Raw genomic sequence first — 15,791 nt, forward strand, 5'->3', positions numbered from 1 at the left:
GACACCTCCCACCTTGTACGTGGCAGGTACTCATGTGACTCAGCCAACGTTGTCTATCTTATACGTTACAGGCAAAGATGGAGCAAAGGCTACGACAACGGATGAATGGGCACCACACAACAATCAACAGACTCTCCCAGTGTTCTCTCCCAGTTGGAGGACACTTCAGCGGCCCAGGACATTCAACTTCAGACCTTCGGGTGACCATCCTCCAAGGCGGACTTCGGGACAGGCAGCAGCGAAAAGTGGCCGAGCAGAGGCTGATAGCTAAGTTCGGTACCCATAGGGAGGGCCTCAACCGGGACCTTGGGTTCATGTCACATTTCAGGTGACCACCATTGCACTACACACACACACACACACACAGACACTCTTACGCACGCGCGCACACACACACATCCTCTCAGAGACTTAGACCACTCTACACTCATGCATACACATATACATTCTCTTTCACAGACACTCACAACCCCTCACCCCAGACACACGCACACACTCCCACACACATACATGCACCCCCTCACAGACTTAAGACACTCTATACTCACTACACACACATACACACTCTCTCTCACACTCACAACCCCTAACCCAGAGACACACTGACACACACACTGACTGACACACACACACACACACACACACACACGCATGCATATTGTGTGGGGTGAATTTGTACTTGCAAAGTTACATTGCACTTTGCTCAAAAACTGCATGAATTCATGTGAAACTGTTATCAATCAATCTAAACATCATGGCATTGACATATTATCTAGCTAACATCAATTGTTATAGCTGACGTGAGAATGCAACTTTTAAAAAAGGTTTTGTGATTTACACATGAAGGAAGTGAAACTATCATGGGATTCGAACAGATGAAAGACTCAACAGACAATCAAGGTATTTTTCAATGTATAATCTCAGTTACATCACACTAATTTTTGCTAAACATTCTGTGCCTTAGAATTGTGTCCTCCATTATCACCTGATGAAGGAGCGTTGCTTCGAAAGCTAGTGTGTTTCCAATTAAACCTGTTGGACTATAACCTGGTGTTGTGTAATTTTAGACTTCTTTAAGAATACTTACCCCTCAGGTGCACTGCTATGTAATTGCACATGCTGTAACACTCTCACTCTTTATTCACCCCTTCTCCCTGAACACAGTGTAACTCAGAATATTAAGTTCCCTGTCTAAATCTAAGCCCCTTTTAGTACAGCTACTGTATCATGGTCCTCCTTTAAAACCAAGTCTTCTAACACACTGATTTCATTTGTCATCTCATTCAATGCTTCAATAAGAAATCTTTTTTCTTCCTTCCAAATGTTAAGGATATCAAACACCAATGACTCGCAGGTATTGACAAATTTCTGTTTTTTTGTCTCCTATCTCCTTACAACCCCACCTCTTGTTACGTGTTATGTGACCGTACCCTCTGATTAATCACTTTCTGAAGTTTAATTATCATTGCTCAGCCAAGGACTTAGTTTGATCCTTTGGTGCCGTCAGCTCAATGAATTTCTGACATGCCATTGAATGCTTTTTCCATTGCCTTCACCTCCGTGTCCACTTCTTTGACCAGGAGTCCTTCCCCTCACCATCTCCTGGGCCCTTTCAATCATCTCCAGTAATCTCCCTGCATCTAGAGCCCTCTATCTGGCCCCCAATCTGCATTGGATCTCTTTGTCGAAAACTATTGGTGTGAGATTGGTCACCTTAATGCTTCTCACCTCTCACCTAATCTAAACTGACTCCCTGTGAACTTGCTGTACTCTGATTCCTCAGTCTAATGCTGACTGTGTTATGAGAGCTGCTGACAGAGAGACTGCTGCTGCCCTTTGATGTACCGACCTGTCCTAGCAGAGATTGAGCACCAACCCTCAAACACATCCTCCTATTCGACTGTGAACTATGACCCCATCACCAAACATCAAGCTGGTGTTTCCAGGATTGTCATTGATTTTACCTCCCCACACAGCTTCTCAGCTCATAATCCCTCAACTCTGGTCAACCATCTTCCCAAAATCCAGAAACACTACTGGTGTGGTCGACAGATCACTTCCTCCTGTCCCATTGAACATATTGCTTCCTAACATCTTTTCCTTTGTCTTCCTTGACATTATCATTCCTATTTCTGAGGATAGACTCTCCATTAATATCTGTGACATTGAACATAGAACTTCACAGCACAGTACAGGCTCTTTGGCTCTCGATGTTGTGCCAACCTGTGAAACTAATCTAAAGCCCATCTAACATGCACTATTCCATTGTCATCCATATGTTTATCCAATGACCATTTAAATGCCCTTTATATAAGCAAGTCTGCTCTTGTTACAGACAGGACCAAGCCCTTACTACTCTGAGTAAAGAAACTACCTCTGACATCTGTCCTATATCTATGTCCCCTCATGCTCGCCATCACCATCTGAGGAAAGAGGCTCTCATTGTCCAGCCTGTCTAATCCTCTGGTCATCTTGTATGCCTCCATTAGGTCACCTAGGAGAAAGTAAGGACTACAGATGCTGGAGATCAGAGCTGAAAAATGTGTTGCTGAAAAAGCGCAGCAGGTCAGGCAGCATCCAAGGACCAGGAGAATCGACGTTTCGGGCATGAGCCCTTCGTCAGGACTGAGGAGGGTGTGCCAAGCAGGCTAAGATAAAAGGTAGGGAGGAGGGACTTGGAGGAGGGGCGTTGGGAATGCGATAGGAATGCGATAGGTGGAAGGAGGTTAAGGTGAGGGTGATAGGCCGGAGAGGGGGTGGGGCGGAGAGGTCGGGAAGAAGATTGCAGGTCAAGAAGGCGGTGCTGAGTCCGAGGGTTGGGACTGAGATAAGGTGGAGGGAGGGAAATGAAGCTGGAGAAATCTGCATTCATCCCTTGTGGTTGGAGGGTTCCTAGGCGGAAGAGGAGGCGCTGTTCCTCCAGGTGTCATGTTGCCACGGTCTGGCGATGGAGAAGGCCAAGGACCTGCATGTCCTTGGCGGAGTGGGAGAGGGAGTTAAAGTGTTCAGCCACGGGGTGGTTGGGTTGGTTGGTCCGGGTGTCCCAGAGGTGTTCCCTGAAACGTTCCGCAAGTAGGCGGCCTGTCTCCCCAATATAGAAGAGGCCACATCGGGTGCAGCGGATGCAGTAAATGATGTGTGTCGAGGTGCAGGTGAACTTGTGGTGGAATATGGAAAGATCCCTTGGGGCCTTGGAGGGAAGTGAGGGGGAAGGTGTGAGCGCAAGTTTTGCATTTCTTGCAATTGCAGGGGAAGGTGCTGGGAGCGGAGGTTGGGTTGATGGGGGGTGTGGACCTGACGAGGGAGTCACGGAGGGACTGGTCTTTCCGGAATGCTGATAGGGGAGGAGAGGGAAATATATCCCTGGTGGTGGGGTCTATTTGGAGGTGGCGGAAATGACAAAGGATGATACGATGTATCTGGAGGTTGGTGGGGTGGTAGGTGAGGACCAGTGGGGTTCTGTCCTGGTGGCGATTGGAGGGGAGGGGCTCAAGGGTGGAGGAGCGGAAAGTGGAGGAGATGCGGTGGAGAGCATCGTCAACCATGTCTGATGGGAAATTGTGGTCTTTGAAGATTCAGGTTGTGAGGGTGCCCAGCGCAAACAGCAGAGGAAGTACCAAGGGTTGGGAAGGAGTGATGCAGATGCAAACTCTGTGTTAATAATAGGTGTGAATAATAGAAATCAAGTCATCATAGCTGAGAGCAAGACCATGCGAACAAGACACGGGGTGGTTTGGAGGAGATGTTGTCAAAATGAGGGGACAGCATTCATGTTCTGAAGTTGTTGAACTCAACGTTGCATCCTGAAGCTTATCTGTGTCTTTACTGGAAAACTGCAGCAGGCCCACGATGGAAATGTTACCATGGGAACAAGATTGTTTTTGTTGAAATGGTATGCAACTGGAAGGTCAGGGTCATTTTTACAGAGACAGGAGAGTGTTCCACAAAATGGTCACCTGGATTGCATTTGGTCTCACAAACGTAGAAAAGACCTGATCATGAGCAGCAAACCCAGTAGACCGAAGAAATTGGAAAACAGTGAAATGCTCCTTCACCTGGAAGGTATGTTTGGAGCCTTGAACAGAAAGAAGGAAAGAGGTAAAATGCCAAGTGTTACTGCTTGTGTAATTGCATGGGGAGGTGCCATGGGAGAGTGAGGAAATGGTAGGAGTGACAGAGAAGTGGACTAGGATATCATGAGGGGAACAGTATCTGTGGAAGGCTCACCTGGGAGGGGAGAAGGTTCAGGGGTTTGGTGGGATGTTTCTGGAGGTGGCAGAAGTGACAGAGGGTGATAATTTCAATGCCAGGATGGAAGGTGAGGACAAGGGGAACCCTCAGGTTTTTCTGTGAGGGAAGGCAAGGGATGAGGGCAGAAGTGCAGGAAATGGGATGGACTTGGCTGTGGCTGACCACAGATCACAGGAATCCTCAATTCAGGAAAAAGGAGAACATATTGGAGAAGCCCTGTGAAAAGTGGCATCATTGGAACAGATGTGAGAGAGATGGAGAAACTATGAGAATGGAACTGAAATCTCACAAGAAGCTGGACATAAGGGATTGTAGTCAAGGAAACTGTGAGTTGTTGGGTTTGTAACTGAAATTTCAGTAAAACACTTGATACGGTCCCCCATGGTAGGCTATCGTAGAATATACGGAGACATCGGATTGAATGTGATTCATTAGTTTGGATCAGAAACTGGCTACTTATAAGACGACAGTGGGTGATGGTTGATGGGAAATGTTCATCCGAGAATTCAGTTACAAGTGGTGTACTGTAAGGATCTGTTTTGGGGCCACTGCTGTTTGTCATTTTTATAAATGACTTGGATGAAGGTGTAGAAGGATAGATGAGTAAATTTGCAAATAACACTAAAGTCAGTGGAGTTATGGACAGTGTGAAAGGAGTTTCAGGTTATAGAGGATCATAGATAAGCTGCAGAGCTGGGCTGAGAGGTGGCAACTGGAATTTAATGCAGAAATGTGTGAGATGATTCACTTTGGAAGGAGTAACAGGAATGCGGAGTACTGGGTAAGATTCTCCAGATAAAACAGCCCCAGCCTGTTCAGCCTCTCCCTGTAGCTCAGATCCTCCAACCCTGGCGACATCCTTGTAAACCTTTTCTGAACCCTCTCAAGTTTCACAACATCTTTCCGATAGGAAGGAGACCAGAATTGCTTGGAATATTCCAACAGTGGCCTAACCAATATCCTGTACAGCCGCAACATGACCTCCCAACTCCTGTACTCAATACTCTGACCAATAAAGGAAAGCATACCAAACGTCTTCTTCACTATCCTATCTATCTGCGACTCCACTTTCAAGGAGCTATGAACCTGCACTCCAAGGTCTCTTTGTTCAGCAACACTCCCTAGGACCTTACCATTAAGGTATATAAGTCCTGCTAAGATTTACTTTTCCAAAATGCAGCATCTCGCATTTATCTAAATTAAACTCCATCTGCCACTTCTCAGCCCATTGGCCCATCTGGTCAAGATCCCGTTGTAATCTGAGGTAACCCTCTTCACTGTCCACTACACCTCCAATTCTGGTGTCATCTGCAAACTTACTAACTGTACCTCTTATGCTCGCATCCAAATCATTTATGTAAATGACAAAAATCCTGATGTCGTTTGTCAGGATCAGTTCACCTTGTTCATCTTTTTGATTTCCCAACTTAACGTTTTGATGTACCTTTCTCTTTTTATAGTGATTTCAATCCCACTGTCTTTCTCCTTCAGTTTCTCCAGTTATAGCCCTGTTAGAGAATGTACAAATTCCAAACAGACAGTTACCTGAAGCTGGAATTGAACCTAAATCCCTGGCACAATGAAGCAACAGCGCTAACCACTGAGCCACCATCAGAGGAGCCTACGTGAGTGACTGCAATGTGTCTTGCAGATGGTACACATCTCTATGCTGGTAATGGGCAGTGAATGTTGGAGGAGGTAGGTGAGCTATCGGTCAAGTGGACTGCTTTGTCCTGGATGGTGTTGAGCTTCTTGAGTGTTCTTAGAGCTGCACCCATCCAGGACAAGTGGGGAGTATTCCATCACACTCCTGACTTGTGTCTTGTAGATGGTGGACAGGCTTTGGGGGAGTCAGGCGATGAGCTGCAAATTGCCAGTGCACAGCCTTTCACCTGCTTATCATTTCCATTCTGTATATGGTGAGTTCAGTTGGACTTCTGGTCAATGGTAACCCGCAGGATATCAATAATGGGGGATTCAGTGATGGTAATACTATTGAATGTCAATGTTGGTGGTTAGACTCCCTCTTGCTGGAGATGGTCATTGCTTGGCACTTGTGTAGCAGAAATGTTATTTGTCATATACCAGCCCAAGTCTGAATGTTGTCCGAACATGTGGACACAGACTGTTTTGTGTCTGAAGAGTTGCAAATGAGACTCTCTATTGGCAGGTCATGTTGCAGCTGTATGGGACATGGTGGTTAGGCTACTTTTGGAATGCTGTAATAAATTCTGTTCTCCCTGCTTTAGGAAGGATGTTGTAAAATTGAAAGAGTTCAGAAAAGATTTATAAGGAGGTTGCCAGGGTTGGAGGATTTGAGCTACAGGGAGAGGCTGAATAGGCTGGGGCTGCTTTCCCTGGAGTGTCGGAGGCTGAGGGGTGCCCTTATAGAGATTGATAAAATCATGAGGGGAATGGATAGGGTGAACAGCCAAGTCTTTTACCCAGGGTAAGGGAGACTAAAACTAGAGGACATGGGTTTAAGGTGAGAGAGAAAGATTTAAAAGGGACCCAAGGGGTAACGTTTTCGCACAGAGGGTGGTGCGTGTATGTAATGAGCTGCCAGAGGAAGTGGTGGAGATTGGTGCAATTACAACATTTAAAAGGCATCTGGATGGGTACATGAATAGGAAGGGTTTAGAGAGATATGGGCCAGGTGCTGGCAAACTGGACTACTTTAAGTTGGGATATCTGGTCGGCATGGACACGTTGGACCGAAGGGTCTGTTTCCGTGCTGTACATCTCTATGATTCTCTAAGGACAATGAAGACAAAATATGTACCATGTATGATATATTGGAAACTGTAGTGTATGTCATTCACTTAAGATGGTATTCCAAAATAAATGTTTTCTTTGGATATTTTTCTCTCCTCTTCTAAAAGCATTGACTCTGAAGGAGGTTTGCTTCAGAATACAAGACCTCACCACAAGGCCTTTCATCATCACCAGTCACTGCAGGTACCCCTCCAAACACTCACCATCTCAACTTGGAAATAAATCACTCTTTCTTCAGTGTCGCTGGGTCAAAACTCTGGAATTCCCTTCCTAAGGGCATTGTGGGTCTATCCACAGCACATGGACTGCAGCGGGTCAAGAAGGCAGCTCACCCCCACCTTCTCAAGGGGCAACTATGGATAGGCAACAAATGCTGGGCCCAGCCAGTGGTGCCAAGTCCCATAAACAAATAAACAAAAAAATGAAGTGAATTTCAACATGCTGTTCTGTGACAGAAGGCACTGGAGTTGAACCATTGCCTGTCCTCACCAGAATCCACAAGCCTAGAAGTGTTTTCAAGTGGAGACCATCAGGTGGGAATTGTGGGTAGGATGTGATTTGTAGTGAGAATGTCAGCAGTGCATGACATCATTATGCTGGATTATGTCAGATTCCTGTTTATAAAATGTTTCAGACTAGGAATACCATCTGAAAACTGTTCCACATAAATTAAATCCAACCTTCCAAGATAAAGTCGATGATGTATCACAATCTAATGGCACCAAGCTCATGGTCATTTGAAGGGGTATGCACTTGTTAGGCTTTCTCTGTTTAACTTGATAGTACAAGGGGGAGTAGGGGAATCTATTCTCACATGGAGGCTTGATGCTGACAAAGGTGAGTTCATGTTGATGTGGGTTGTGGAGTGGGGCTGGCGTGGGTTGTGGAGTGGGGCTGGCGTGGGTTGTGGAGTGGGGCTGGCGTGGGTTACGGAGTGAGGTTGACGTGGGTTGTGGAGTGGGGTTGGCGTGGGTTGTGGAGTGGGGTTGATTGTGCAGACAGTGGCCTGGGGAGTTCAGACAGCATGGTAAGAGCAATGTAGCAGGGAAGTGGGAAAAACGTGATGGCTTACTTGTTGGTGAGATAAGGTAAGAAAATGAGAAGCCAAAAATGATGACAGTAATGTCCAAATGTGCATCCATCTTAGGTCAGTGACTTGCAGAATCCTTACAAGGTGTTCTCCTTCAACATTTTAACAAATATCCCCACTGAGATTGCTTCAGGTACAATGTACAGAAGCATATTATAGAGATTGAGTAGAACACTACAAACTAATGGGAACATTCAATGAAGACTGAATAGAAAAACCAACAAAACCACAATTCTTTCACAATTAAGGAAATGCCCCATCTCTCCTGTAATCATCAAAGTGTGCCAACAATAAGACATGCCTTTAACTCTCTGGCCAAGCTAGTCTCAACAATTAATGATGACGCATACAAGAATAAGGTGAATAATTACAGGTGATATTTAATGTTGAAAAACAATGCCATTGTTGTGCTCCAAAGTCTTATGTTAATAGCAAAAGAGATTGACAGGTGGGTTGTAACCCTAAAATCCAAACATACATCAGAAACAAAAGCAGATATTGCTGGAAAAATTCAGCAGGTCTGGCAGCTTCTATGAAGAAAAATCAGAGTTAATGTTTCAGGTCCACCAGACCTCAACATTAACTCAGTTTTCTCTTCATGGATGTTGCCAGACCTGCTGAGCTTTTCCAGAGATTTTTGTTTTTGTTTTTGAAGTTATAACCATGATGTTAAACCCCTCTGTTTGACCCAAAAACGTTTTAATAAAGTCACAGATCATATTCTGCTGCATAATAAGATGACGAAAACTTCAAAGGGTTTCTATTGCATAGTTGTAGCCTTTCTTACAATTCATTACTGTTGCACCTCCCATCTTTTTAAGTTACTATGTAATGAAAGAATTCATTAACAACGTTCCAAGTGATAACTGCATCAATGCAGTACTTTTCCATTGATATAACAAGATAAATTCTACTAACTTCAGAAAGTGAAATTGGAAGATTTTCACACAGCTTTGAGTGATGTTACTCATTTAGAAATGGTGTGTTTTGAGAGAATATGTTGCAATACTGTTACCATGACGACACTGAATGTCATCAAGGTGTTGCACTATTACCCCACCTTGATCTGGAATAGTAAATGCGGTTTGTACAGTTGTGTTTTTCCCTCAGTTAAGGGATATCTCTGTAAACCTAGTGGATGTATTTGAACATTCCTCACAAACAAATAGAGTGTATGTCACAACTGCAACTCTTCACACAGATCAATGAATAACTGATATTCAGGGAATTATACATATCGGTGGGTTAATAGTTTATTCTGTTAATAAGTGCTTGAAACAGCCAACGAAATGGAGTGTAAAACCTGGCAGATGCAGTACTCACCAATTTTGTATATTAAAACCCTGCTTCCAGTGGAATCGCGAGATCTTAAAACCCCATGGTAACCAGCCTTGAGGAGGCCCAGAACTGTTAAAGGCCTCAGATCTGCACAAATCTCAGGGCATTCTGCTCTCCATTTATGGTAATTTGACAGAAGCTGTGAAAAGAATGTTACAAGTTTAAAGCTATGTAACTGACTACAGTAAATGGAATCCTCTCAATAATAATGTTAAGTTATTATGGGGGATTTAAATATGCAGGTCGACTGGGAGAATCAGGATGGTACTGGACCCCAAGAAAGGGAGTTTGTGGAGTGCCTCCAAGATGGATTCTTAGAACAGCTTGTGCTGGAGCCGACCAGGGAGAAGGCAATTCTGGATCTGGTATTGTGCAATGAACCAGATTTGATCAGGGACCTCGAAGTGAAGGAGCCATTGGGAAGTAGTGACCATAATACAATAAGCTTCAATCTGCAGTTTGAAAGGGAGAGGGTACAATTAGAAGTAACAATATTTCAGTTGAATAAAGGGAACTATGGAGCTATGAGGGAGGAGCTGGCCAAATTTAAATGGTGCAATACCTTAGCAGGGATGACAGTGGAGGAACAATGGCAGGTATTTCTGGGTATAATGCAGAAGATGCAGGATCAGTTCATTCCAAAAGGAAGAAAGATCCTAAGGGGAGGCAGGGGTGGCCGTGGCTGAGAGGGAAGTTAAGAAACATATAAAGTCAAAAGTGAAAAAGTATAGCATAGCAAAGATAAATGGGAAAATGGAGGACTGGGAAGCTTTTCAAGAACAACAGAGGATTACTAAGAAGGAAATATGCAGAGAAAAAATGAGGTACAAAGGTAAACTGGCCAAAAATATAAAAGAGGATAGTATGTGAAAGGAAAAAAAATGATTAAGACTAAAATTGGGCCCTTGAAGACAGAAACGGGTGAATATATTACAGGGAACAAAGAAATGGCAGAAGAGTTGCATTGGTACTTCAGATCTGTGTTCACTGGGGAAGACATGAGCAATCTCCCAGAGGTAATAGTGGCTGAAGGACCTGAACTGATGGTAATTTATATTTGCCAGGAAATGATGTTGGAGAGACTGTTAAAGCTGAAGGCTGATAAGTCCCCAGGACCTAATGGTCTACATCCCAGGATACTGAAGGAGGTGGCTGTAGAAATCGTGGATGCATTGGTGATCATTTTCCAATGTTTTATAGATTCAGGATCAGTTCCTGTGGATTGGAGGGTGGCTAATGTTGTCCCACATTTTAAGAAAGGAGGGAGAGGGAAAGCAGGGAATTATAGACCAGTTAGTCTGACCTCAGTGGTGGGAAAGATGCTGGAGTCAATTATAAAGGATGAAATTATGACACATCTGGATAGTACTAACAGGATAGGTCAGAGTCAGCATGGAATTATGAAGGGCATATCATGCTTGACTAATCTTCTGAAATTTGTTGAGGACGTAACTCTGAAGATTGACAATGGAGATCCAGTAGCTGTAGTGTACCTGGCCTTTCAGAAAGCTTTTGATAAAGTCCCACATGGGAGGTTAGTGAGTAAACTTAGGGTGCATGGTACTGGGGGCAAAATACTGACTTGGATTGAAAATTACTTGGCTGACAGGAAACAAAGAGTAGTGATAAACGGCTCCCTTTCGGAATGGCAGGCAGTGACCAGTGGGGTACCGCAGGGATCAGTGCTGGGACCGCAGCTTTTTACAATATACATTAATGATATAGATGATGGTATTAAAAGTAATATTATAAAATTTGCTGATGATACAAAGCTGAGTGGCAGGGTGAAATGTGAGAGGATGTTAGGAGATTACAGGGTGACCTGGACAAGTGAGGTGAGTGGGCAGATTCATGGCAGATGCAGTTTAACGTGGATAAATGTGTGGTTATCCATTTTGGTGGCAAGAACAGGAAGGCAGAAATATTACCTAAATGGAGTCAAGTTAGGTAAAGGGGCAGTACAACGAGATCTAGGTGTTCTTGTACACCAGTCAATGAAGGTAAGCATGCAGGTACAGCAGGTAGTGAAGAAGGCTAACAGTATGCTGGCCTTCATAACAAGAGGGATCGAGTATAGAAGCAAACAGGGCCCTGATGAGACCGCACCTGGAATATCATGCGCAGTTTTGGTCTCCAAATTTGAGGAAAGACACTCTGGCTATTGAGGGAGTGCAGCGTAGGTTCACGAGGTCAATTCCTGGAATGGTGGGATTACCTTACACTGAAAGACTGAAGCGACTGGTCTTGTATACTCTTGAGTTTAGAAGGCTGAGAGGGGATCTGATTAAGACGTATAAGATTATTAAAGGATTGGACACTCTGGAGGCAGGAAGCATATTTCTGCTGATGGGTGAGTGCCGAACCAGAGGACACAGCTTAAAAATAAGGGGTAGGCCATTTAGGACAGAGTTGAGGAGGTTCTTCACCCAGAGAGTGGTGGCTATGTGGAATGTTCTGCCCCAGAGGGCAGTGGAGGCCCAGTCTCTGGATTCATTTAAGAAAGAGTTGGATAGAGCTCTTAAGGATAGTGGAATCAAGGGTTATGGGGATAAGGCAGGGACAGGATACTGATTAAGGATGATCAGCCATGATCATAATGAATGGTGGTGCAGGCTCAAAGGGCAGAATGGCCTACTCCTGCACCTATTGTCTATAATGGAAAGATAATGCAAGCATTTGTTTTTACTTTTCAAAATCACAGTTTAGCATGTCATGTTTTGAAGGTGCTAATGTCTAAGTAACCACTCATCACATTGATAGTGAACAGAATTTAACACTAATTGATCATGAGATCGACTGGATCCTGGATGGAGCAGGAAAGCAATTTTAAACTTCTTGCTGTTGAATAAACTCACTGAATTACCTTGTTAGTAACTTGAAGTCAGGACGACCATATGAATGGCACATGACAGGATTTTAATGACAAATTTTAGTATACCTTTAGTATAAAGGTAAGTTGCCATAGACTAACTGCATCATAGGGCTGTTCTCAATTGGACAGAGATGACTGCTGAAGGGTTTACCCTGAGGGTCACCGTGCCTCAGGCGAGCGGAGAGGCTGAGAAGGAGAATCCTTCATGTTAACCTCAGCTGGTACAGGAATTGAACCCACACCATTGCAATTATTCTGCAGCACAAACCAGCCATCCAGCCAACTGAGCTAAACCATAAAAACAAAACAATGCAAAAGATTATCTTGTAAACCAGATTTCAGGCTGGGATCTGACCTATCCAGTAAAAACGCAATCTGGGATCAAAATAGAAGCAGCTGAAGACTGGATATTCATAGTGACAAAGCAAATTATGTGCAAGTCCTTTGTAATATAGACTACTGTAGTTGAGTCATTGTGGTGACTATTTTTGAGCATTAGGAAACCAGTTAAACAGGATTAATTATTCACAACGTTGACGGTGAGGTTAACCCTTAACTCCCTTCAGCAATGACTCAGTAAACAGCTCCATTCAAGGGATGGACAACAAATGCTGACCCTGCAAATCCTACCTACGGAAGAATAACTAAAAACAATCAAGTGTGTGATTGTTTTGGATAAAGGATATTGCTGGTCTCTTCTCCCCCAATATGGCAGCAAGCTCATTTTCAGTTGAAAATGGGCACATGTTTCCTGTTCACCATTTTGTACATTTAGGAGACTTGCCTAGTGGCTTGAAAAATGATCCAACATCTTAGACTCATAGAGATGTACAGCATGGAAACAGACCATTCGGTCCAACCCATCCATGCTGACCAGATATCCGAACCCAATCTAGTTCCACTTGCCAGCATCTGACCCATCTCCCTCCAAACCCTTCCTATTCATATACCCATCCAAATGCCTCTTAAATGTTGCAACTGTACCAGCCTCCACCACTTCCTCTGGCAGCTCATTCCATACATATATAACCCTCTGTGTGAAAAAGTTGCCCCTTAGGTCTCTTTTATATCTTTCCCCTCTCACCCTAAACCTATGCCCTCTAGTTCTGGATTCCCCAACCCCAGGGAAAAGACCTTGTCTATTTATCCTATTAAACACCTAGGCTCCTACAACCAATACTTGGGTGTCAAACTGGCCTTGACAGGTAGACTTTGTAAGATGTATTTATTGTGTAAGTGACACTGACTTCAGAATTCAGATTCAAATCCCATCACATTCCAATTCCACAAATAATTCAAATAAAACAATGAACTGCAGATACTGGAGTTCTGAAAGAGAAACCGATATTGCTGGAGAAAATCAGCAGGGCTGACAGCATCTACGGGAAGAAAGCAGAGTTAACGTTTCAAGTCCAATGACTGAACTCACTGAAACACAAGCGTCCAAAGTTGATTAAGCAAAGAAAATGGAGATAAATTAGAATAGACAAAATTATTTACAGGTCAATAGATCTTCAAAGACTTTGGAACATATGGGAGAAATATAAGCCCAATAATTCCAAAACACTCTTTTACAGATCCTAGAATAATCCTTGAGAGTACCCAGAAACTCCACTTGTACACTGCTCACACCAGAAAGAGAAGTTGGACTGAAGGGTCTGTTTCCATGCTGTACATCTCTATGACTATGGCTATTTCAAATTAATTATCTTATACCGAACTAAAAATACAGAAATGGGTCCTTTGGTCCATTGTCTATTCTATCTGAATGTGTTCCCACTCTACCCCTGTTAACTTATTCTTTGATTCATTTCTCTCTCATGTGAATTTAAATGCATCTATGCCAATGCTTCAACCACTCTATTTGGTAGTAAATTCTAGATTCTTCCCATTCTAGACTCTTACCATTCTGGTCAGAAGCCACATGACATCAGGTTATAGTCCAACAGGTTTATTTAAAATCTCAACGTTTTGGAGCGCTGCTCCTTTGTTAGATAAAGTCAGGTGAAGACTACACCTGAGAAAAGGGCAGCTTTATGAAAGCTTGTGGTGTCGTGTGACTTCTGACCTTGTCCGCCCCAGTCTAGCACTGGCACCATCACATTCACAGCCGACCATTCTGATAGATCTGTTGGGTTTTTTTCTGATTTCCTACTAGATTTACGTAGCGACTGGAACCAGGTTGACCTCATTGACTATGAGGTCATTGACTGAGGTTGTTAACATAGGCCAATCAGGAAAGCCCTGGCTGACTGAAATAACCACGGAGCTGGCAGGTCTGAAGACCTCCTCGTGGGTCTGCTCCTGGGCCTGGCCAAACTGGCCATAAACAGGTCCAGGCAGCGGGACGTGGAGGGGGTCGTTAGGGCCGACTGCCTGCCCCTCTTCCGCGGTTACGTTAGGGCCCGGGTGTCCTTGGAGAAGGAGCATGCAGTGTCCACCAACACCCTGGAGTTGTTCAGGGAGAGGTGGGCACCGCAGGGAGTGGAGTGCATCATTTCCCCCTCCAACTGTATTGATTTAGTCCCTGCCCTCCCCTTCACTGTTTTGATCACACAGCATTGCCCTTTGATGTGAAGGGCACTGCTTGTCACTGGCCACTCGGGTGTTTTCCTATCTTCCTAGTGGTGGAATTTGAATAAAGATTCGTGCACTTTGTGTCTCTCATTGCGTCTCACACCTTGACACACACACCATGGGTGCTGGGGAAAACAAGCACGACCGCAGTTAGGCGGTAGTGTGGGGGTTAAATAAAAAAAATTTTTTTAATAAAAAAAAACCACGAAGCTGGATGTGTGGTCGGATTATCATTTCTCACTGAACCGGTACTAACGGAGAGATAGTCATGGCAAACAAACAAATCTACTACTCGGACATAAACCTGTACTTCAGAGAAAGGGAGAAGACAGTAAAACTCTATTATAATGACCAGTAGGAATACAGGCATGTCATGTTTCCCAAAGAGCTTACAAAGCAAATACCAAAAACTCATCTTATGTCTGAAGACAAATGGCGAAAGCTAGGTATGCAGCAGTCTTTGGGCTGGGTTCACTAAATGATGCATAATCCAGAGCCACATTTTCTGCTATTCTGAAGACCCCTTTCTAAAGACCAGTAAAAATAAAACTCTTTCTGGAAATTTCTGGACTTTTTTGTAATTATTGTAGTGTGCAGTGAATACGTTTAATTGTACAAATTTACTCAAACCTGAGGTAGGGCAGCACGGTGGCTCAGTGGTCAGCATTGCTGCCTTATAGCACCAGGGTCCTAGGTTTGATTCCACCCTTGGGTTTGCACATTCTCCCCGTGTCTGTGTGGGTTTCCTCCCACAGTCCAAAGATATGCAGGCCAAGTGAACTGGCCATGTTAAATTGCCCATAATGTTAGATGCATTAATCAGAGGGAAATGGGTCTGAGTGGGTTACTCTTTGGAGGACTGGTTGGGCTGAAGGGCCTGTTTCCATG

General features: G+C 44.1%; 1 protein-coding gene across 1 annotated transcript in view; it reads right to left on the minus strand.

The window, feature by feature from the left end:
* The window catches only part of ttpa (tocopherol (alpha) transfer protein), a 48,567-nt gene that overhangs the window by 15,141 nt on the left and 17,635 nt on the right, over positions 1-15,791 (minus strand). The window contains exon 2 of the mRNA XM_060824090.1: positions 9,440-9,593. Coding sequence (XP_060680073.1) covers positions 9,440-9,593 — 154 coding nt within the window. The remainder of the gene's footprint in view (positions 1-9,439; positions 9,594-15,791) is intronic.

This window comes from Hemiscyllium ocellatum, chromosome 4, assembly GCF_020745735.1.
Source record: "Hemiscyllium ocellatum isolate sHemOce1 chromosome 4, sHemOce1.pat.X.cur, whole genome shotgun sequence".
In the NCBI taxonomy this organism is placed as follows: domain Eukaryota; kingdom Metazoa; phylum Chordata; class Chondrichthyes; order Orectolobiformes; family Hemiscylliidae; genus Hemiscyllium; species Hemiscyllium ocellatum.